Below are 25,085 nucleotides of genomic sequence, written 5' to 3'. Positions count from 1 at the left end.
TCAAAAAATAGTGAAAAATGCCCGTCAAAATTTCTGAAACTCATGGTGATGTCTTAAAATGTCTGTTTTGTACGACCAACAGACCAAAAGATTTTCAATTTATAATAATCTAACATGACTTAAATGTTGTTGAATTACTTAAATGATTAACTGATGATCAAAATTGTTGCAGATTAATTATCTGTCGATCGACTAATGGATTAATCGACTAATTGTTTCAGTTCTACTACAGAATCTAACCATAACTTTGCTTATTCCTTAATAAACCGAGCTCAAGACACAAAGAGCATGTCACCAATGACAAACAATAAAGACTGAATACTGCATAACAAACAACGAACTTCAGCCTCAAACAAAACTCACATTCAGCTCATTTTCTCTCAGTGCACACATCACATTTTGTATTCATTTCAAACAAACACATTTCAATTTGGCTTTGAAAATACTACCTAGGCACAAAAGAACTTTCTGCCGCTCACGTCCAAGGTGATTCACAGCACCTGCCTTCCAGTCCAAATGTCCAGATCCACAGTAGTGTTTATTGGTTTAGCTTAATTGTGCGTAGTGTCTAAAGGTCAGTGCCTGCTGTGATACATCGCTGCCAAAATGGCTTCCAGGGGACACTGTTTCAGATGAATAAACACTGAAAGCTCCACCACCTTCCACCCCTCTGTCCCCATCCTTTACCTACCAATGTGCAGCAGCATCACATTCGACTTTTTCAGGCCTTGCACAAGGTCCTGTGACTGATGGGCATCCACTGGTACGCGCCGCCTCACTGACTTCCATTTCAGCTGGCAAAAAGCAGCAAATGAATTTGCTTGTCAACTTTTTTTTTCTGCAGGAGTTTATTCAGATAGGAGAAATGATGTGTTTGTCCTCAAGTGAATTAAAACTTGCAATATATCTGTATAACTACAACCTTCTCCGTGATTAATGGTATTTGACTTCTATAAGCAGTAAACTTCTTCCGTTTGGCTGTAAAAGCTGATTTAAAGAGAGAGTGACTTGAATAGATAAGCAGATATGGCAGCGGGGATTATTGGGAGGTGAGCTGAATGGGAGACGGATGATGTGCAGTTTATGATCAGTTATGTAATGCGCTTTTTATAAGCCCATACCTGTGGGGCCAGCCGGCACTCTGCAATAGATGCGAGATTGTGAGCTTGTGTGCATCCTAAGATACGTGTCAGAATGCATACGTGCCTTTGAGGAGATGTGTATACTTGTGGTGCAGGTCGTGTGAAAGAGAAGAAAGCTTGCTTTATGTGTTGAGAGCCTGTAAAGATACATAGGCTCTAGACATATCTGGGCCCATGTTTGATATATATGCTGCGTTTGCACTATTGAGTATGAAGCTAATTGTTTTCAACTGCTCAGTTACAGTGTTTATCACCCCCCCCCAGGCTTTGTTGGGAGGAGGTCATCACATGGATCTCACCAAGTTTCAACACACACTCTGGGACATCCTGACAAAAGGAGACAGTGTCAAGGTGAGCTCCATCATTCTTCTTTTCCACCACCCACTTCTTTCTCTTTGGTTTTTTTCCATTTCTTCTAGCTAACTACATTCATCATTTCTTTATTCCTTGGATTAGTTCCCAGTTACACCAGAAATTGGCACAGTAGAATTCATTGACTCGTCCCAGGAGGTGCTGGAACCATTGGTGAATGTTGGAACATACTTCTCCATGAATGTGCACGAACGTCCGTGTCACTGTTTCTAATTGTACTAATGTGAACGTATTTTTAGATGCCAGTGGTCTGTCGGTTGGTCACTCAGTCCTTCGCTCCACCACTTTGCTCCAGACTGAAATGACTATTGTATGGATAGCCATGAAATTTGGTACAGACATCCATGGTACCCAGAGGATGAAATCTATTTGGTGATCCCATGACCATAATTTTGGTGATTTTGTTTGTCCACAAGCTTATGCAACCTACGGTTATCCATGAAGCTCCTGTTCGTGTGGATCAGAGCAGGGAGAGACATTTATTTGTTTCTTTGTAGAAGCATAATTCCAGCTAATACAATAGTTTCCTCCAGTTTGGACTCTGTCCATTCCTTCAAAGGACACTGTCAAGACAGCTTTCAGTTGGGAAAACAGTGTGAAAACGGTGGGTGGGGTGTGAATTCACCCCTGTGAGTGATTGCTGCAATTCCATTGAAATTAATTGATATACTATATATGCTGTGTGACCAAGCCCTTATCATCATCGATTCCTTCCTCCATGCACCTATAGTAGATTCAAATCATCTCAAACCTTTCCCTCTCTGTGCCATTTTGCATTGATCCATACCCAAAACCTTTCCACCTGCTGTTTTAATAACAACTTCCTAACAATGGCTAGATAGATGTACATAGGAAAATAAAGCACTGGTATCTTCGCTCACTGTGTGCAATAACCTCCAGGAACAATGTAGAGACAAGAGAAAACCCAGACGCACAAAATGAGTAAAAATTGTATTCCTTCAACCAAAATGTGCAAAAGCTTTATTACTCCAGAGTTGTAAATGTAGCCGCTGGTGTTTTGACGCAGTAATGTTCTTCTAGTTACCAGAGTGTGATTAGATTTATCTCATGGTTCTATCCTACCTTGACAGCCACAACACAAATAACCTCATAATACCTTCCTTTCTTGAGTCTGTGTTAATTTAGAGTCTCTAAACTGCTAACATATTTCATCCCGAGCAAAGGTTTATAAACCACATTTTCATCTGACAGCTAAGGCCTATAAAGAAACTGTCCGTGCCTCTCTCCATCTGCTGAACTGAGGATGTGGAGAGATACCATCCTTTCATTTCCGCTCCTCCAGATAGAAAGATGAGAGGGAGAGGACGAAAGTGAGTCCCTTCACTAAGCCACAGCGAGGATCTGCTCAAATAACCCACTCTGTCGATAAGAAGCTCGTCATTTCCATAGACAAAAAACATCGGGGTTCAGATTAGATTTCACCATCTGCCCGGCTTCTCTTAGTGTAGCTCCATCACAGAATGTGACTTATAAGGCAAACTCCTGTCCCCCATCTCTTCATGATAACACCACTGAAATACATGTGGACTTGAAATGGAATGATTTTATTTGCACTATTATTGTTTGCAGTAGTAGCACTGGTCTCAATTTTAATGCCCACATTAGAAATATCACCAAATATCACGTTTTTTACCATTTTAGAACCATTACAGGAGTAATACTTTTTCTATTACAGGTAAATGTTGTCATTGCTAGCAGATTGATTACTGTAATGCTCTCTTTTCTGACCTAGATCTTAAAAATAAAACAGCAAATCATCCAAACTGCAGCATTGCTGTTGTTATTTATTTTTTTTTAATGGTAAATAAAGAACTTAGCCTAAAAAAATATAGTCTAAAGCAAGAAAAGTGTCCCGGGTTAGATCAGGAAATACCTGACCAAAGAAGAACAAAAAGTGCTCAAAAAGTATTGCGGTTTGATACCCAGCCCTAGACACTGCTTTTTAAGACTGTTCCGCAGGTCAGCACTAACCTGAAATTCACACCAGAAGTGGAGTCTGTGAGGATTGATATGTTTTGTAGAAACATAAGCGGGCCTGTTCTGTAAAATGGACAAGTCACAGGCGTCTAAAACGCTTCAAAAAATGGGTGCAATGTGGATTTCCCTTTTAAGACTTATGGTAAAGCAGCTTTTAGTGTATATGTTTATTTATTCTTAATGCTTTATTTGGATCCCCATTAGCTTCCACCAAGTAGTCGCTAGTCTTCCTGGGGTCCACACAAAAACAACAAGAAAAACACACAACAAGAAAAAGCGGAACAAGATATCAAAACACAAAGATCAGAAGTGAAATAACTCTACATGTGAAAAGGTGTCTTGCCTCTGAAACACCTTGAGCTCTCTTTTCATTCAACCCACTCTTTACCTTTAACTATTATCCAGTCACATTTCAAGCAAGTAGGCTTTGAAAGTCTTGACAGAGGTGTCCAAATATAACCCTTGCGGTACATAGATACTCAGTTTCTGTGAAGTTGTTCGAAGATGACAAGTGTTTGATGTCTTATAGTGGTTAGTATTTTATTTATTTATGGCCATGGCTATAAAGCAAATATGTGCTGAAAACTGATTAAACTCTCATTGTACTTAAATAAATACTTCTTGTGTTTCTATATGAGGACAGACTGGTTGTTGTTCAGCACACTCAGAGCTCTTATAGAAACAATATAAAGTTTTGATGAGGTATGTGCTTTTTACTCTACCACTGTTGTTACTTTTACTATTGTTGTGTACGTCTTGTGTTTTCTTTCTTCTGCTTATATTCTGTCTCTGTGTGAAAAGTGAAGTTTTATTGGATTGCAGGGTATTGCAAATTTTTGATGACAGCTTTCCGCTCTTGTGATGGAGTTGTTTTATTGATCATTACATGGAAAACAACCACAAACCAGCTTGTAATAAAGTGCAGATAAATGATAACCAGTTTTATCAAGCAATATTAAGCTTTGCTTCTGTTACTGCATGAGACATTTCAGCTGCTATATGGCACTTAAACATCAGTATGACACTTTCTCAAGGTCATGAACCTCTCGTAAGCACTTGGTTTCTTTCTCTTCACTGTCTGATCAAGCGTCTGTCACATCCTTTATGTTCCAGCCATATGTTCACTTATGGCATTCTTTGATTTTTCGGCATCTCAAGAAAATCAAACAAACTTGAGTGTATTGTAGAACAGCTACGACCTTTTCACACACATACAAAGGACTGAGTCTTGCACTGTATAGCTAATGGCGTTTTTTCATTCCACAATCCACACCACGCTTCCATTATGCACTTCCTGGCAACAGAGGCCGTCACAAATGGCCATGACAGTGCTTTCTGTTTCAAAAGCAAACATTGCAAATGAATCGCCTCATCTCTCATACAGCCTAATTATTCAGTCTTTTCCCTAATTTTATATGACTTTAACCTACTCTACCTTGCCTTGTCAAAGGGTTGCCAGATTACTGCTGACCGTAGTTACAGTAAATAACATTTGAGGAGATAGGGATTTGTGCAGCCCACCCAAACCCCTTACATCAAACTTCTTCTGCCTTGATTTTATTACATTCTTTACATTTGTGAGTTTGGAATTATGAAAGAATACACACGTAATTGTTCCCTCTTTCCATGCAGCACAAAAAGATTACAGATTGTCACACATGGCATCAGCGGTCAAAGTTGGTGCAGACTGGTATTTGCAAATAGATATCATTGGTTAGAATGGCAATAAATATACAGCAGCTCAGTTTCAAATGTCAAAGGTTGAAAGCAATGACTTCGCTGTCTGTAATTTACCCGCAATAACAAGCATTAACTGCAAGTACGCTACTTCACCTCAAGCAGCAACGATGAAAATAAAGTATTGTCTTTACACTTAATAATCTTTTGGAAAAGCAAGAACCACCAGTGTCAGCAGTACTAGCAAAAGCGTGCTTTGGATATTTAGAGTGCTGCAGAATTAGAAGAGTATTTTTGGGGATTGGGGGCTCTTGCTATGGACACTGACGCGCGGTTAGGGGTACATTTGTGTGAACATTTAATGGACCCCCTGCTGGTCTCCGTGACACCCCCCCTGTAAAGAGGCCTAAGCAAACCTGACATCAAAAGCATTTGGGGGACTCTCCATCTATCTATTGCAGCCCTTTTTTTCCCCTTCTCCTCGTTCTCCCCTACTTTTTAAGCAAAGACAACTTTGGTGAATATTTCATGGGGTATATTGCCTCAGTTTCACTGTGTCGAGCAGGGAGAGTGGCACGCGATGACGACTGACAGGCCCATACGCCGGCGTCCGCTAGGAGACAGCCTTTCATTTTGGTCTGACTTCCTGACACTCCTACTCCTTTTTCCCTCCCGTTTTCCTTCTGTCACAGACGACAGTTCTTTCAGGCGAGAGTCTGGCTGCTGATCATTTAGCTGTTTCTTTAAATTTTAGTATGACTGCAGAACTTCTGCCGATCCATCTGATACTGTTTGTTAAAATGCCAACATATGGATATAAATCTGTTTCTGCACATACTGCAACATTTATAGCACTTAATGATATTAACTAATATATTATTACATGCTTTTAAGATCATACAGAAACTTAACACTAACTAAACATTGAGTGAATTATCTTGTCAAAATGAAAGTGTTCTCTTTGCAGAAGGATTGTCATTTTTTCAAGTGACTTTAAAAATCACTCACTACCGCTGACCTCAGCCTTCCCATTCACTCAGCTGCACATTATAGAAAAATGCTGTATCAACCATAAAATAATACCAATAAATAATCACTTTTGTTGTTTCTTTCAGCACTACTCAAACTCTAGCGGCAGCCTTTCAATATCACATTTCTCATGTGCAAGCTTCAATGATTGCCTTCACTGTTATTGGAAGGCACACTTCATTTCCCTCCCCAACATTCAATTTCATGGAGGGATGAGAAAATGCTGCCTTTCCATGCTACTTACTCAGATTTGACAACACTACAGCATGCTCACTTTGCTGCCGCTGCATCGCCGCTCTCTCCCTCCTCTCCCGCTCTCTTATTTAACAAACAGTGTGCTTGTTTGACTTACAGTAGGCTTCCACCTTGCCTCACTCAGTGTGACGAGCAGCTGAATGGTGTCACAGTTAACAGGGGCGGCTCTGTTGCTCTGTTGTGACAACATTCGTTTGATGTAGAAGTGGTAGTCCTCGGCTGCCATGTTCTCCCCTTCTGCTCTTTTCCCTGTTCCTGCTCTGTCTGGATCTCACCGCTGTCACACGTTGGGGAAGCCAACTGGCATGACCTGAAAGTGTGATGGCGACACGCAAGCTGCCGTTTTTCTCCCCGCTGATAGCCATCCAATACGCATACATTCATAAAGAGAACTGCAGTAATTTTTATATATGAGAACTTTCATTGGCCCTCACTCTTGTCTGAACTGGTGTCCAAGGATGCAGCAGAGGGTGCCAGTGATGTGTGTGTGTTTGTGTGTATGTATGTGATGCTATGTGTTTGTGCATGTGTGTCCCTCATTTTCATAAAATTGTGTGTTTTCATCAAACTAAGTCACACATAAATTTGCCATATGTCCATGAATTTACCGTAGTTTTACCAGCATCACACTCGTACTCATCTCTCTCACCTACTTACACACACACACACACACACTTGAACAGATACCCACAGACTTTGAAAAACACAGCATTCATCACAGGTAGCCTTTTGACTGTAACAGTGCTGTTTAAAGTCTAAACATGGTTTTCCAGAAGATGTGACTCATGCAGTAAAAGGTGTAAAATGTGCAACTGCAGTTATCATTGTAATCTTTTTCAGTGTCAAACATAATCTCAACTCATGTGTGAAAGTAAAACATGATGACATGTAATATTAGACAGGAAAAGCTTCTCCTAGTGGAAGATTTTGGTAGGAAGTGCCCATTAAAATGAATCAAAAGATTCACTTGTTAAAACCACCATGACTCACTCCGTCACTCTTCTCGCTGCGAGCTGGAGATATAGAAGAGGAAAGTGCCAGCAGCCATGTATGGGATCGGAAAAGGAAAACCACTTAGGGCGTCTTTGTCCTCTGTTTAAACAGTGCCACAGAAGGGGGGAAAGAGGAGTGGGAGAAGTGGTTGGGGGGAGGGGGACAGGGGAAGAGGGGATAAGAGAGAAGAAGTCTCTCACAGCTGGCCAGCCTCAGGCCAAAAATATGTGGCGCTTTTCTCGTCACTGCATCACCAGCCATCCGCTCTTGTCTGTCATTATTTTACCTCTCACAGAGCACACACGCCGTCTCTCAGGCACACATATGCAGACTTACACCACCACAGACTTGCTTGCTGCCTTGATCTACTCTTAAATGCTGCCAGCATCAGATCCTCAAACATGGCCAACTGCATTCCTTTACCAACTGTTGTTGGTAAAGGATTGCAGTTGTTAAGCTAGTAGTTAAGCTATTATAGTTAAGCTATTATATTAGAAGTATGGTATGTATTACAGTGGAAAAGTTATTAATTCAATTGTTGATATTACCCAGTTTTACCCATTACTAAGTGCTCTAAAATCATATTTAGCATTGTTATCAATATTGACAAAACCAAGAGAGTGACCTGAAATACTAGTCTTTACTGTGACGCTTTTTTATTGGCATTGTTTTTCATAGTACCCAAACAAAGCACTTTTTAGCATTAATTAATGGTTCTATGGTGTGGTCATGGCGTCTATGCATTTGTGACGAGACTGTCCTCACCAGAAAATCAGCATTGGTCATTTATTCAAACTACCACAAGTAGCAAAGGAAGTAAGGTTGTTGTTTTACCAGCACAAAAAGTCTTGCAGTGAAGACCCACTGAATGTAGCGTGACCTGAAGCGAGGTTCGGCCCAATTTATTATTGTATAGGACGTGAGAGAAATTTTAAAGCATTGTGGGATAACAGGCGATGCAGGACTGACCAGTGACGTGAAGAAAGGGAGGGTTTGAAAGTTTAAAAAAGTTTGACTTTATGCAAATAAGGGCCAGAAACCCTGTCGTGTGAAGAAAAAGTGATGCAACAAATGGGACAGTTAAGTTTGTCCATGTGTAGATAAACGTCTGTAGATGAGAAGCTAAATTGAGAAGCTCCCTTATATGTCCTTACTCTCCAAGATTACACATACGAACAGAAAACAAAGTGTTACTCAGCACATTTTCCTGTAAATTGTTGAAAAACAGTGTAGGTTTCTTATTTTCACAATAGCTCAGCACAGTATTTTAGGCCAAAATCTGTTAATTTCAATGGAATCGCTGTGATCCGTGTATCTCTTGTTGATTTGTGCTGTGATTTCATGAAGAGTTCCACTTTGGTGAACTTCGATCAATTGAAAAATGGCTTGACAATGCTGATCTTTGAGGGAACAGAGATAATCAGAGAGTCCAAACTGGAGGAAGCTGACCCACAAATAGTCACTATGTCACTAAGGTTCCAGCACCACCTATTTTGCGAGGATGTTTTGCTGTGCCACTTCTTGGTGCGACCTGGACCTTAGAGAGGAGGTCGAGGTGGATCATTGGGCATACAAAGCATGAGACACTGGAGACCACGTTATGCATTCCCACTCCTACCAACAGTCAACTTTTGAGAATGAAGGGGGTCTTTCTCTAACCTTAACCAAGTAACTTTAGTTGCCTAGTTCAGTTGGCAGGTAAGAACATGCTCATGAGTTGTTCTTGTCTCTGTGGTGAGTGTGCAGCTCTGCAAAAGGTCTACGCAGGGTCCATATCGACCCTCCACTCTGCACTCGTGTCCAAAGTTAAACTCTGTGGAGGCTTCCACAAATGTCACAGTCAAGTTCAGTTTGCATTAGCAACACTGTCACGAGGCAGAGGAGATTGTGGGAGCTCTGCAAACATTGTGCTGCAGCCACAGTTACCGTTAAACTCTGTGCCTCTGCAGAAATACCGGTCACGCTGTGAACACTGCAGTTTCTACGTAAACCCTGAATCTGACTTTAGTACAGCTGAAACCACGGTGTTATATATCTCTAGCTTCTGTTGAAATTAAAAGAGAGCTGTTGGACTTTTATACACTGAGAGATGTGGCTTAACAGTCTGTGCAATCTGTTGTATTGGACTTTGTGGCAGTAACATATCCATCAAAACTTTGGCTGATGGGAAACTGGATGACAGTGATGGAGACATCACTGACCGACCGGCTATAACAGAGCTTGTAAGCTACCGGCTGTGAAAATCAGTCACTGCTACATTTTGTAAGAAATGTCTACCCAAAACGGGGAAGAATGTGGAGCAGTAGATATGTAGAAAGTCACGTATAGCACCCAGATCCACACAAATGCAGATAACACACACGTAAAGTGCATAGACAAAAGACAGACAAAAAGCAAGTGACACATTAATTATTAAAAGTATTCATGTAAAATATGACACACTCACTAAGTGAGCATGCTGCTGAGGGAATTCAACATAACACACACATAGGAGGCCGTGTCTCTCCCACTTGGCTGTCATGAATATAGGTCTGGCAAACTGAGCAACAACAACAAAAAAAACCAAAACACTGAGAGTGTTACATAATTTAGGATTCTCTATGATTTGAACCGTAAGTCGGTGCACAGGCGGCTATTTAAATTGCATCAGTTCCTCTGATGTAAATGTGTATAGCCTTCAACTCCCTTAGAGCTTTTAGTCATTTATTTTGATTAGGGCTGTATTTATAAGATAAGTCTCTTAAGTATGTCGCCTGGGAAGATGGGTTGGTAAGGATGGTGGTGGGGGAACAAAATGAAGTCTGTTTGATGATTATAAATTCAGAAATATCTGCTTGTCAATTAATTAGGCGCTTCCTGGGTACGTGTGCAGCTCTTTTCAGTTACTGGGCCTGGCTCTCGGTGGACAAATACCCGCAGTGCACCCATTGTATGTCTAAGCCGTTACACACATCTCTGGCAGCTGGGGAGCGGAGAATAAAGATCCTTCAAAGGCGGACAGTTTTCAAGAGCAAGCCTCTGTTTTTGTGTGCTGGCTGATTTCTCGAAGCAGCGTATGTGGCCGCTTGAAGGCTTTACTCTGCCGGTCGGTGTCTTGTTCTCAGTCACAAACAAGAATTGGAGAATGATGTGGACATGAAAAGATAGGAAGACTGAGAGGACTGAGCTTGAAGTGATGCCTCCATTATTTCTGCCTCTCACAGTGCAACAATATGTGCAGGAGACTTATCTTGTTGAGGCTTCTGTGGCGAGGTGAGCATTGACTATTGTCATGAGGATACTTCTACTTTAATAGCGAATCAAAACTGGTGTTAACCAAAAAATAGACAAATTGAATAAGAACATACCTGACCATATCTTCAGCATTTCAGTTTCTACATATGTTGCTGTTCTGTATCTAGGTCCAGAAGACATGGATTGATTAGTGATTCCACATACATACTGTAGAAGTATTTTATGTGTAAGCAAGCATGCATAAAGGCCTGGACACACCAGGATTTAAAATGGCAAAATTTCGCAGTGAGATCAGTTCATTCCAGTGGAATTGCCATGATCCTCTTCAGGGTCTGCTTGAAGAGGCCAAATTAATCCATGCGAATGTTCCTCTGTCGGAGTATTAACTGTTCCACAAAAGAGCAATGGTTTGCAGACAGTTATGTGACAGGAGTCGATGGGAATTCAATTTCAATTTATTTATATGGCGCAAATTCATAACAGAAGTTATCTCATTGCACTTTTCCTATAGAGCAGGTCTAGACCGTACTCTTTATAATATTATTTACAAAGACCCAACAAATCTCACCATGAGCGAGCACTTGACAGTGGCAAGGAAAAACTTCCTTTAAGAGGCAGAAACCTCAGTACAAATACATCTTTTGAATGAACTATGTGAACTTGTTGTGCCGTTAGTGACCGAGCTAAACTAACGAGCTAACGAGTTTTCTAATTGACCGTTAGCAGGCTTGTTCGTTTATTATCCTTCTTCAATAACTTTTTATTGGACAAAATGGTGTGCAATAGTGAACAAAATGCCAGGGGAAACTAGACACAACAGTAGAGAGATAATAGATAGAACCTCCAGGAGCTATTGTGACTTACTAGCACTGCTAGTCCCGGCTGGGCCGGTTAGCGAGTCAACAGTTAGCTCGCCAGCTGCAGCAGTTCACCAACTAGCCTTGCGAGTCATCACTACCTCACCAAGCTTCTGGCTTAACCTATTTTGTGTGGCACTGTGCATGGAGTGAATGTCACTTTGTCATGTGACAGCTGCTTAAGTAAGAGTAGTAAGAGGGTATATTTTTCCCACAAACTTTTTATCTTGTATTGTGTATTCATTCGTAATTTGGCACAATCATTTTCACTTTGGTAGCTGAAGTTAGTATAGTGTGTTTTACTTGGAGATGACAGAAGGTAAACTGGTTTGCACTTAGAGTAAAAAATTGTCTTTTGTCTATTTGTGTTTATGGCACTCGGCAAATATATCGTACATAACCCCCCATAAACCCACAATGTGCCCTTTTTACGCTTCTGCTACTGTGTGTTTTTCAGAGGCCTTTCACCTGATGGCAACTAGCCATTAGAGACAGGTTACTTTGAATTATAAATTATGCAGGCTTGATGAGGCTTCTTTCCTCTAAATCTATTTAGTGTTTTTTTTGTTTGTTTTTGTACTGACATTTGTGTGTCCACTTAATTTTCTTGTATTAGCCTTGCTCAACTTGCCATTCATGTTGGATAAGTGTATATTTTTGGATTACTCTTAATACTGTGTATTGTTTACTAGCATTAGGGGAAAGTGATGATTGAGCGGTGGGTGAATAGATAATGGGGATCTGTTGAAATGTAAGTTTTTCATCACTTTGTACTCATTTTCTATTTTGCATTTGTATTTAATGAAAAAATATAATATACTGAATTATAGATTTTTATCAGCCGTCTCTGTGCTTTTCCTTTAAGACAGACCAAATTACTATAACCTGGATGTCATGAAAAACTATCAACAATACAGAGTTGGGATCAATAGAAATATCTAACGTGAGCTGACAAAGAATAACATTTGTGGATTATTATTTTAAAAGATTTTTCAGAGCTCAACAGAGTAAATCAGGGACATGTTTTCTTAAGGTTTTTTTTTCACATTTGTATTCTGTCCAATCTGTCAAAATATTCTGAACCAATAATACTGCATGCGATGTCACAGTGATCTTAAGCAGGTTTTTGTTCTCCTCAGAGGTGGTGAGTCACATTAAATTTGGCGACGTCTTTCACTTGCACAGTTGAGTTTACAGTCTGGTTTCCAGTGACGGAAAAAATGTCAGCATGCAGCATGCGAGAAGTCATCAAATCATACCCATATTTCCTCTGCCCCATATGTGGGAATCTTGTCTTATTTAATCCTCCTCAGCATCATGCACACTCTGGAAAGATTTTTGTTTTGTTTTGCACAGTATTCTTTTTAAATTCATAATAAAGAATGCCTACAAGCATCAACAACAGAATGTAGCACTGTAATAACACACATTTTTCTAACCTTAGGTAGATTTCAAGCTAGAAATAATTGTCAATATTTTGATATTCAGTATATCAATATTTTACGACACAGCGTAGCAATCAACAATATTTACTCTAGGACGGATTTAGCGATTATCTCGCAAGGTGAGGACCCACAACGTGACTTTGGATCTTTCTAAATGAATGTGGCTTCTTAAAAAGAAAATAAAGACATGTTTTTCCCCTGTGACCTAAAACAGAACGCTTGCATCCAGGCATGTTGTCTTTCATCATTAAACTGTCTTTCAGTGGCTCCTGGGAGCCTCCTAGAGCACAGAAAGGAACCTTGTATTTTGCAACATCAAGCACACAGTTTCTTCAATGTCTGCTGGGAGGTGCATATTAGAGTCATGGACTTGAGCTGAAATGATCTTTTTAAAATCACGTTCTCTGTCTCACACACACACATACACGCTTTTGTTGTCACGTACATTACATACATTAATGCAGGTGATACCCAAGGTCTTATAAGTGTGTAGATCTTTGACCTTGTTTTCTCTTCCTCTCTGCTTCCATTATGTGCTTGTAGATCAAAGATACACATGGCACACCAGGCAGTCTTGTGGGTGAAGATCCTCACTTAATGGCAGCTGACAGAGGTAAGTTATTAAACCTTCTCACATTCCTCTGCTACCCACTGCTCTTGTGGCCCCCACTTAAAAGCCCTCCTTTTTTGTTAATTACACTATAGCCATGAGCCTTGCAAATTTGTGCAAATATTAATGCATGCGTTTTTAATACATTTTAATACAGCCCTAAGTTTGCTAATGCCCTTAACATGAGAGTTGAGAGGTTTGTGTGGTTAATTTGCCTGATGCAAGTTGGATATGATTTTATCAAGGTACCCACAGTGGATCAACTAAAACGTGTGTGTAATTGCGCTGAGTTTAGAGAATTTGCAGTGCTTCCCTCAAAATAAAGGCTGAGGATGGAACAAACATGTGCCTGTCCATGGCAAAAATGGCTCACCAATGGTGATAAAAATGCAATGCCACTTCTCCAAAGCCCAATGGACCAACAACAGGACATTCAGTTGTTGCATCACAGGCATTTTTTGACAAGGACACAGATAGAGAATGGATAGGAACAGGTATGTGAGTTTATTGATTTACTTTGACTGTGTAGAAAAGTTATAACCAGCCAGTTTGACATTCACACAAGCAGATTTGTTTTTGTAGCTATTTTGCAACAGCCTGATGCTGGTTGAACACGATTCAGTCAAATCTTTCACAACCGATTAGATGCGTCATTTTGATGCTCTTTCCTTCGTCTTTGATGGGTTGTTTTACAGAAAATCCATGACAATGACAATTAGATTTTTAAGTAGTTGTTTAAATCATTTTTCACATAGATGTGCCAAACATATCTCAAATATCTTTCCTTTGTTTCATATTGTGATTGACTGAATACTTTGTAGAACCAACAGTTGAAAAATCCAATCTAATAACATTTGGAAGATATTACTATGATGGGCACTATTTATAAAGTGTAAAAGTAAAAGTCATTATAGCATCTTTCAAAGAAGAAAATGAGATGGAAAATTGGTGCAAGAAATGTACAAATTCTATATAGTAGTGGCTTTAACAAATTATATACAAAGTAAATAAAATATCTGTTTTAATAGGAACATTATGTTTATTAAAGCACAGTTAGTTAGTTTCTAGTTTTTTTTTAATAGATTTTGGAAATATATTAGAGACACAGACCATTACTACAATTCATCCATTATTGTTACATATCAGTTTTGGGACATTTGATATCCCCTGGATTCCTTTTTAAAATATAATTTGTGGTGTTGACATGTACACACACAGTAGTTAAAAGGAAATTCAACAGCAAATATAGCTGTCCAAAATATTCTGTTGCTTGGAAAGAAGTATTCTGTTGCATACCTAGAAGATTGGCTATTGTCTGAAAATAACAAACAGATTAGCTACGCATAAGAGAGCTTTTTTTTAAAAAAAACCATACATTTATTCCTTTGGCCACAGTTCCAAACAAATCTAAGGGAGAATGCACATAGTGTAGATGTGTGGCTGGGGTGGAAGGCTGTTTGTGTGTCTCGTGTTTTGCTTTCAAGGTGATGCAGCTAGTTTATTCCCCCTTCACACCACAAGCATATTATCCCGCTCCAGCTGTTGCGAGGAGACAGGCCCAGGTATTTATGGCTAGCATAAAAAGTGTGTGCATTCCCCGTCACCCTACAGCCCGAGATTTACAGCACATTTGACAAACACACTGAATTAAAAAAAAGAGTGTTCAATTTGTATAGGAGTTTAGACTGTCTGTTGTGCATGCTCCCAATGGATTCTGCTCTTAGTACATGTGTGTGCGTGCGCTGTGTCTCACTGTCTATGTACGCCTCCCGCTGTGTGAGAATGTGTTGATCTGTCTGCCAGCGTGTGTGTGTCTGTCTGTATGCCTGTGTGTATTTGTGTGTGTGTGTGTGCACACTGAGCCCGCCTGCTCTGAAACACCAGCAACAGATAACAGATGGTCCCCCTGCATTAGAAGTGTTTTATTTCCCTGCGGAAGCCAGATATGTCAAAAATAAGCATGTGCAACATTAGTCATTTGGAATATTCATGCCCCTGCCGTCCGATGGTTTCCTTTTCACAGCCAAAATACCACCAGCCCAATTCTCCTAAGGAAGTGAGGGGAATAAGGGGGAGAAGGGAAAAAAAGCAGTCATCAGCTGAACTGATGAGGAAAATGGCTCAGGCCTACATGTGGCTTTAATGGAGGATTTTTTTTTTCTCCTCGTCACTTCTTTAGCATGCCAGGGCTGTAATTAAAAACGGGCTACAGTCTGTAGATGTGTTCATGTTAAGAACCACATCCCCCAGCCCCATTAGACACAGTGATGTGAATATGCACACATGTCCATATGCCTGCCTGTCTGCGTACATGTACACACATACACACACAAAACAGTAATTTGCACCCACATGAAATAACCCCATTAGTGGGTCAGACTTCTTTTGCATTCCTTCATAGACTCATCTTTGGGAGTCCTCCTCCTCTCCTCTCCTCCTCCACTACTTATCCTCCCAATTCTCCTCTCCACCTCGATCTCTTCAACTATCTCGATTCTCTGTAGCTTCAGTCTCTTTAATCTCCACCTCCTCTCCTCCCAGGCTTTCTACCCCCATCTCCCACCATTGAACGTGGCTGCCATCCTTGTCCTTGGTGGCGGACATGGGCATGCATCATTATCAGGCCTGATTAACCATCCACGTAGTTGGCAGTCTGGTCCCCACCAGGGGCCAATGGCATGGTTTTCGTACTGCCGAAAACATGAATTTTGAGCAGCACTTTCTCACTTGCTGTGGTCCCTCATGATCAGGGTTAATTCGTGGCAGCATGTGTGAATGGCATAGAAAGAAGAAAGGAGGAAGAAAAGGAGGCGGAAAAGCTACCAAACAGTAGTGCACTGCTTATCGCAGAAATGCAATATGATTTATTCAGGAATATGCAAATCCAACAATCACTCTGCCTTGTTTACCGAAGGGACCTGCTGATTCAGGAGACCTGCTGATTGAGAGAGAGAGAGAGAGAGAGAGAGAGAGAGAGAGAGAGAGAGAGAGAGAGAGAGAGAGAGAGAGAGAGAGAGAGAGAGAGAGAGAGAGAGAGAGAGAGAGAGAGAGAGAGAGAGAGAGAGAGAGAGAGAGAGAGAGAGAGAGAGAGAGAGAGGCGCCAACATGCACTAAGGCAGCCACTAGCAACTACACCAGTGTTTTTTCTTAGAACCAGGAAGTGAAGGGTGTCGGACAATTTCTTGGTTTAAATCTATTCTGTTGAGGCTGGATTGTTGATGTAAAGAGCAAAGGGTTATATGCAATACATGTCTTCTAGTATGTAAATACAGTACATTGCTTACTGCTCATTATATGGGGCATTTGAATTCATTAAATACCATTGAACTGCATGCTATGGCCTGCAATGATAAGGTTTCTGACAGTTGGTATAGAAAGGGCATGGTACACCAATTATGGATTTGGCAGCATATGGCTGGCTATTGAACCTAAAATAATTTTTGCTACTGACTAAAATATGTTGATAATCCTGAGTATCAAAAAGTGTGTACTCAAAGCTGGGATCAAATATCTGATCAGATTTGTAATCTTGTTTACTTATTTAAATCCATTGTTTCCCCGTATTAGACTGCATTTTATTTTAGGAAAGTCCATGTAAGCATCAGCAGACCTATGTTAGGGGTTATGGGTTAATGTGTATATAGTGCCCTGTCTCTGTTTTACCATTTAAAGAACCCATAGTACAAATGATGCCAAGGAACACCTTCACAAGTTTAACAGACAATGTCACCTGTCCTTGTAAATACACTAAAAGCAAGACTTAGTTCTACAGTATGACAACAAGAATTTCGTTAAAACACAAAAAATTAAAAGCCTTTATTATTCATCAAACAGTCTCTCTCTCTCTCACACACACACACACACACACACACACACACACACACACACACACACACACACACGTAAATATTATCATATAACACATACCCCAAACACATGAATTTGAACAGCAATATTCTTACCCCTAATACAACTCAGTAAATGAACACAGCATCAAAAATACTAGCAATGACAACATATATACATATAAATAGTAGTTGTGTATTACTCCATGTTCATGCCTTATTCTGTGGTTACCTACATGTCAAGTATGTGAGTAAATGTGCTTGCCATTTAGACTTTTGACAGCCTACTTAACAACTTATCATGTGAATCACCTGAATTTGATCTGAAGCTGACATGAGAAGCAGATAGTTAGTTAGTTTCTAACTGTAGTCTATTTGCAGATATGCTTTTTTCCTCGGTGACTAAGGGGTGCACAGTCTTCCATGTCACATTCAGTTTTTGCTCTTCATCTTCTTTGGATTGTAGAAATGGGTGTGAGTTGCAGCCATTTACTGACTCTCTCTGCTGAGAGCCCAATTATAACTGTTGTATTGATTTCCCTGCACTGTATTGCATGTACTTTACCAGGTGAGTCCCTACAGCTAGCGCGAGTGTATGGAAGACAACAATTATCCCCTCTAACAGAATCTCTGAGGCCACACAAAAGAGAGCAGGGCTCAGAAAATTGATCTCTTCAGGCTTATGAGCCGTTGTGTGGATGACAAAAGCCACCACAACTTGGTGATATCTATACGCAACTTTTTGATGTCAAAACCCTGTAATTATATTCTTATTTTTTTCAGGTTGATCTCGCTGTAACATTGAGCGACTAGACCTGGCCCGTGAATAAAACATAATAAACAGCTTAAATCATACCATGTCAGTCTGGGACCATGTGCATATTAGTGTAAAATTGCCTGAAATGGGCAAATTGGTGCTTTTTTTATAGGCATATAGAATTTGCAGTGGCCATGGTCATGAACTTGGTTGTAGCTTTTAAGGACAGCATAGCAACAACAATAACAGCAGAAAGAAAGCAGTAAGAAATTAAAATGCCTCAGTCAAGTTTTTAGACATGAACTTGACTATTTGAGGGATAGAAGATGGTGCTTGAATTGTATTTGCTGTCCAAACACAAAGTTTTTGTAATAATTTTGAGAGTATAGCTTTAAATTGAGAAATTAAAAACATGTTGCCCTGTAGCCTAATGCTCAGTACAGCTCTAAATCATGCACAAAATACATTGTGAGGCATAGCTTCAAATTTCTACAACATTAGACCTCTTTGGCTACATCTTTACTTTTTATTTTAACATTATCAGGATTATTATAATTGTTACACTTGTACAAGTATTAAAACACCATTGAAAAGTACATTCAAATGGTGAACAGAGAACATCCATGTCCAGTTTTTCCGTAGCTTTAATCTATGATGAGCAGAATGCTTTGTTTCTCTTCTGTAAGCAGTTTGGAAAATGGCGAGTGGGCAGTCCCTCTGTGTAGTTTTCCGACTTTTTCATTTGTGAGAGCATTTTTTTTAGCAGAGATTTAGTTTCATGCACTTTTTTAATGCTCAGCAGGAAACCACAGACATATTTTATTTGTATTTATTTATTGATTTTCTTTTCTTTTTCTTTTTCTTTTTTTTTTTTTTTTTTTACCAAGAAATGCTGTCTAGGTTTATCTGAGATAGTACCCAGCACCGTTCAAAAAGCATTTGTTCTGTTGAGAGAAAATAGTTTTGACTGGTTCTTCTAAGTGGCTTCTAAGTAGCTCTTTGGCCTCCACCATTACTACATCTTTGACAGATATACTCCTAACAGTGACAACAGCTTTCACAGTGAGCATCATGTGTCAGCCTTTTTCATGTACTGTATGTATTCCATTTATTATGCTTTGTGGTTTGTAGAAAACATTGGCCTTTTCTGTTAAATAGTTATATGTATATAAGGATTAAATTGCACAAAACAGTGTTTTCCACACTCAGATTTATTTGTGGTTGTCTTGAAGGGCAGAGCATTAAAATCACAACTAACAACTGCACATTACCTTTGAAAGTAAAAATATTTTTGGGAGGGGGAAATCTATTTAGACATGCTGCCTGAATTAGTGATATATATGGGAAACACTGCAATGTAATTCCCTATGTTGAATTGTAAGCAGACAGGGATCCTTGTGACTTCTAAAATTGAGAATCGCATTTACTGATTTATACCCTTAGATTTTCTACATACACAATACTTTCAAGTTGTTGCACTTGTTTGTCCTGTAAATAACCCACGTTCCTCTCCTCTCATATCTTCATCCTGCAACTGAACTGGCTAGAAGATTTTGCTAATTTTTCCTGGGAATGTATGTCATATCAACAACGTGATGCTAATCTGCTGGAGTCATACGCCCTCCACCATGCTATTTTTGCCACACACATGTTGCCTGAGAGGTCAGCAGCATAGCAGGGTTCTTACTAGGTTGAATTGCTCGGAGGCAGAAGTTAATTTCCAACTCAACAGAGATAAATGACTGCTTTGACCTGCTCGCTGGCACAACAAAGACGACGTGTTTTTCTAGGAGAGAGGTACCGTGAATATCTGTAATTTAAAAGCAGTTTGTTATTTGCAGTATGAAATTATTTGATTTGGTAACAGTGATTAGCCAAATTTGGCTGTGTGCTTTTCTGCTGAGCTCAAATATTATGAAACTACACTTTTTTGTTTGCTTTTTTTCTTGTCTGATTTTTTTACTTATTTGTTTAGCACCAAGTCAGCTCTATACAGATCAGAATGGCACTGAAGAACAAAGAAATAAAGCACAGTTTACTATTAACAAGCAAATTTACATACACACTAATACGCTAATACTGATCAAAGCGATACTCCAAGTATTGAAATCCTATATAAATGTGTTTATTGTTTCATAACTAGCGTTAGATCTTATTGCTAATAATCTTATAATGGTGAACGCTGATTTTTCTGTTCAAACTTGGAATTAGGAATAATTTATTTTGAAGCTAACTTTGTTCCATGATTCTTTTGAAAACGTCTCTGGCTGACTTTTGAATGTTTCCAGGTTTCCAGGCCTTTTTTGAGGGTTCTCGTTTTGAGGTTTAAATATGCGCATTGATGGCTACATATATACATGAAGTCATGCCAAAAAAATGCTCAAGCTACATGTAACCCCACAAAATAAGTTATTAGGTCAAAAATAATAGTCTACTACTGTAGGAAGCCGAACATGCATGTTATGTTAGAGCAGATAAACGTACTGTTTTATCCGTTCCTTACTTCTGCTCTTAGCTTTTCCAAAAATAAAAAACATAACAAAAAAAGACACCACCCTCAAAATGATTTACATGTAAAGTATCGCTCTGACCACAGCCCCATGCGCACCACTTAAACGTGGAGAAATCCAAAGCTTGTCAGGGCTTCCATGCATAGTTACGGTTGCTAAGCTATGACTGGATAATAGATGTTCTGGGGAGTGGTTTAGCGAACGATCAATTTGATAAATTACTGAAACTGGACTATTGTGGAGCAAGCAAACTCGGTGACAAACATGTGCACTCACTTTGCTGCCTTCTCTTTGATCTGTTCATTACAATTTTTTCTCCTGGTGTGCAGCACGTCACTTATTAATAAGCCTGTTACGTTGTTACATTGATTATTCAATTGAGATGTGTTCCCAGGGACTTTGTATCTGTAACTTGCATGACATTTTAACATAATTTGGTATTCATAAGTTTTTTCTCATACCAGCTGTTTGCATTTCTGCTCAGTGCACTGTATCTATTCAAACATGTTTAGGTACCTCAAAAGAGTGTAAATATTAATACAAAGTTTAATTGACTCTTTGACTATTTACAATACTGTGACTATAGTTTGTTTAGTCTGTAGCTGTATGAGGAGGAATTCAGTGGCATTTATATAAGTATTCTTAAACTCTTTTAGATTAGCTATCTCCTCCATAAAGATATCCCCAATTTTATTAGAATTTGCACTCCAGGTACGTGCATAGGTTTGCTGAAGGCCCATTCCTGCTTAGTAAACCAAGAGTCAGATGTTGGTTTATATTGCCCAATAAAGGCAATATAATACTTCACATTAAATTTTTTAGATTGGTTTTCTACAACTCAGAAGGTTGCATTGTTATGGAACATAATAGGTAATAGATAAAAACACCATCAAAATGCTAAATTTAGATGCAATCTAGGATGAAAATTATAGACTGAATTCCATTTCCTTCAAATGTTATTACAGATATACTCAGTATATCCATTTTTTTCAAAGCCATTTTTGAATAGTCATGTCCAGGCTTGTTTCAGACACACATTGTGAAGCTGCACGGAAATAATTTAAAACAGCTCTTTGGTAAGAAAAAGTGAGCACTAATAACGCAATTGTTGACCATTTTATAGCTTTTCTTAGTTTGAGCTGAATTGCAGTAATTGTTTTGGAATGTTTGTGCTATAGACACAGTCCTTGTCCTCACTAATTGCAATATTAGCAAAGATTCCCATGGCCGGACTAACCTTCAAGTGGGCCCAAGGGCAAAAATGACCTGTGCCCTATTGACCCCCCCCCATGCACCCTGCCTGGCCTTCAAATACAGTGCACACAGCAGACACATGGCAAGTTCATTATATTTTGCCTAGAGCCCCAGAAACCTACGACATTGTCCCAGGTTTGGAGAACATTTAAGATGTTATAGGGTCTTTAAAACTACAGTAGCTACAGTAACTGATTTGAACACATGGCAACTCTCAAAATTAGGTAATGATGCAGCACCTGCCTTAAGGTCCTTAAAATTTCAGCTGATATTTTGCTTTAGTGGTGCATATTCCCAAACAAATATGCAAAGCAATAAATCAAATTACCTCAAGCCAAATGACAAAGTAAACCCAAGGCTTTCGGGGCCCCTGGGGGTCTGGGCGTTGGGACAGTTGTTTGCTTTTCCTGGTTGGTAAGCCAGCCTTGCAGGCTGCAAGCATAAACATGAGCTACTTTTTCTGGTGGAAATCTCATCTAAACCAGCAAGTGTAAGATAGTAATCCTGCAAGAATTTTCCATTTTCACATCCTCAGTGGAATTACCCCTTTCAATGGAGTATATTGTGAAAGCCTGTTATCTGATATGCTGCTCACCATGGACTCCTGGCTATATTCAACACAGAGGGTGTACATGCTGTAAGTGACCATTATGCTCTCAATTATCACCATGTATTCTTCCCCACTGCCCACCATACTGCTTTAGCACTTATTAGAGGCACATACTTGAGGCTCACCCACACAGTTCACCTTCAACCCACATTCGGCAGGTAAGCTTGATGGAGGAGACAGCATTAGACATATTTCTTGCCAGAAATCATTGAGGGGTTATCCTGCCAGTGTTTTTATTGATTTGTGACTCTAAAATGGTAGCGATGGTCAAAAGATTGAGATTATTCAATTACTAATTGACCTAAATTCCTCTGGGTTCTTGAAGATTTGACCGTACTGTATGATAGATGTCTATTTTCTTTTTCTTAGATCTGTTGAGCTCAGTTAGCAAAAGCATTGCAGACAAAAACTGCATTGCGTTAAGGCACCTACAGACAATGACAACAGTCTGTCAAGTTCATTTCCTGTCACATTGTGTGAGATGGATCTAAAAGTCTTGGTCGCAATCTGTGTCAAACTATACAATATGCATTTTCTACCACGGTGATATTTAGCTCCACCATCCAAGGCATTCAAGTTCTGTTACAATCTATCTTGGCAGCAGCCGACTGAATGGCAGTTCAAGAAGCTGAAATTCTGCTGAAGTCCCATGTTGCTTTGAAACACTGGGCTATTGGCAGATACGCTTATCATCAGATCTGCCTGTCAGGTTTTATTGGAACAAAAACTCCTGCTTACTAAAGAATTCAAGTATAGCACATCATGGAGACAGGTGGTTGCCATCATTGTAATGATACACAAAAAACACAAGTTGTGTCCACATTGGATTGGTGTTAATTGCAGGGTACATTTGGAGATGATGCTTTTCTAAAGGCTTGGCTATGGATACATTGAGGAGATGCTGACCATATCCAGACAATGCACTCCTTTTTGTGCTGTCTTTGCTCAACCTATGTTTGCAAAGATTATGTTCTCAGTTGTTTCAGTTGGTTTCTATATTTTGCAAGAGCTGCAGTCTTGTGGTCTCAAGAGATATGATGGTTGTTCAACAACAGAAAATCTTTCATAAGGAAGCGTGTGAGCAGCAGAAATACTGAGCCATGGGATTTACCTGTGAACTGCACTTAAGCATGTGGGATAACATACGCTAGAAGCTAGCTAGCCGTGATGGTAAAATAAAGGCTGACGCATCTTTCCTATGATCTTGGGTCACTGACAGCTTCAGAGCTAAGTAGAAAATAAACTTGCGTTAAAAGATGGTTGGATGGATGTCTGTGTTTTGAAGCCCTCAGTGTCTTCAAAATCATTTTTCATGTCAGCTTATCACAGACAAATATTTGATATGTAAGCCAACATTTCATGAAATGCTCAGTTCTTTACTTTTTTCACTCCTTTGCTTCAGAGTTAAATGGATTACTTTACACCTTGGGAGAAGTGCAAATTAAATTATTATGTCTTGTCAAATTGCAGAGCTATAATTTACATTTTTCTTCAAGATTTCAATAAAGGTCAGAGTGTCTCTTTCAAATGAGAATTCACAGTTTCTTCCCACAGTGTATGATTCTTTTAATTCTGGACAATTGAAACCTTACCATGTGATGAAGCCTAAAGATGTTTGCTAAAACCAAAGTAACAGGATACTTAAACTTTGCTGAAAGCCTCAACTATTGCAGATGCTCCTGTAATGTCTCTCCATAGTTTGAGAGAGCAAAGTGAAAAATGAACAATCTCATCTAACCTAACAAGGAACAAAATGTAGCTCTCTATTAACATTTGAAATCTGCAGTTCCTTGCTCGGCTTCAGACTGCTGTGTCTAAAAGTACAGAGTTTGGGGATTTAACTAAGCACAAGAACTCTGCTCAATTCCCAAAGCATCCGCCAACCACCCAACTACACAGCACTTTTGGAAAATAGACACACAGGTAACTGATTTCTCCACTGACAATGCAACAGAAGAAAAGCTTGCTCTATCATTCCAACCATCTGGAAGTCTGGCTCAGACTTGAGGCTGATGTGTAACTTTTAATTGGAAAGACAGTGGTGGGAGGCAGAAGAGTAGGAAGGAATGATCCCAGTGGATAGACAGGCACTGCCTGTTGCCAGATGGACAACCTGAGTTTGCTGGAGTGCACACCATTTCATTCTCGGGCCAATGTGATGTGTGTTCTATATTACAAAGAGCTGGTTGGAGAGTCGTAGTTTGGCCCAAGACATCTCAAGTACTGCAAAATGCTGCTATTTTCACAGGACACAATTAGGCAGGGACAATGCTTAGATTTCCATTTGGAGGGTTTGACAACAGACATTTTCCATTTCATGAGATGACATCAGATGTTTAGCCTAGCTTAGCATAAAGACCGGAGGCAGGGGGAAATGGCTAGCCTGGCCCAACACCTCTAAAGCTCACTAATTAATCACAGTGAGGTTGCCAAGTTTGATACCAGTGTGTACAGACACCAAACCTGTGCGCACCCATTGCATTTGGCAACCTCCCCA

At 39.6% G+C, this 25,085-nt stretch overlaps 1 protein-coding gene across 2 annotated transcripts in view; it reads left to right on the top strand.

Moving 5' to 3' along the window:
* LOC122870373 (glucosidase 2 subunit beta-like) overlaps window positions 1-25,085 on the top strand; it is a 122,407-nt gene that overhangs the window by 35,599 nt on the left and 61,723 nt on the right. Inside the window, exons 9-10 of one of the 2 annotated variants that reach the window (XM_044184501.1) lie at window positions 1,407-1,493; window positions 13,546-13,615. In XM_044184501.1, the coding sequence (XP_044040436.1) occupies window positions 1,407-1,493; window positions 13,546-13,615 (157 nt within the window). The remainder of the gene's footprint in view (window positions 1-1,406; window positions 1,494-13,545; window positions 13,616-25,085) is intronic. The other variant, XM_044184502.1, reaches the window with a different exon arrangement.

This window comes from Siniperca chuatsi, linkage group LG22 (assembly GCF_020085105.1).
Source record: "Siniperca chuatsi isolate FFG_IHB_CAS linkage group LG22, ASM2008510v1, whole genome shotgun sequence".
NCBI classification, from domain to species: Eukaryota; Metazoa; Chordata; class Actinopteri; order Centrarchiformes; family Sinipercidae; genus Siniperca; species Siniperca chuatsi.
This window is presented reverse-complemented; position numbering and strand designations above follow the sequence as displayed.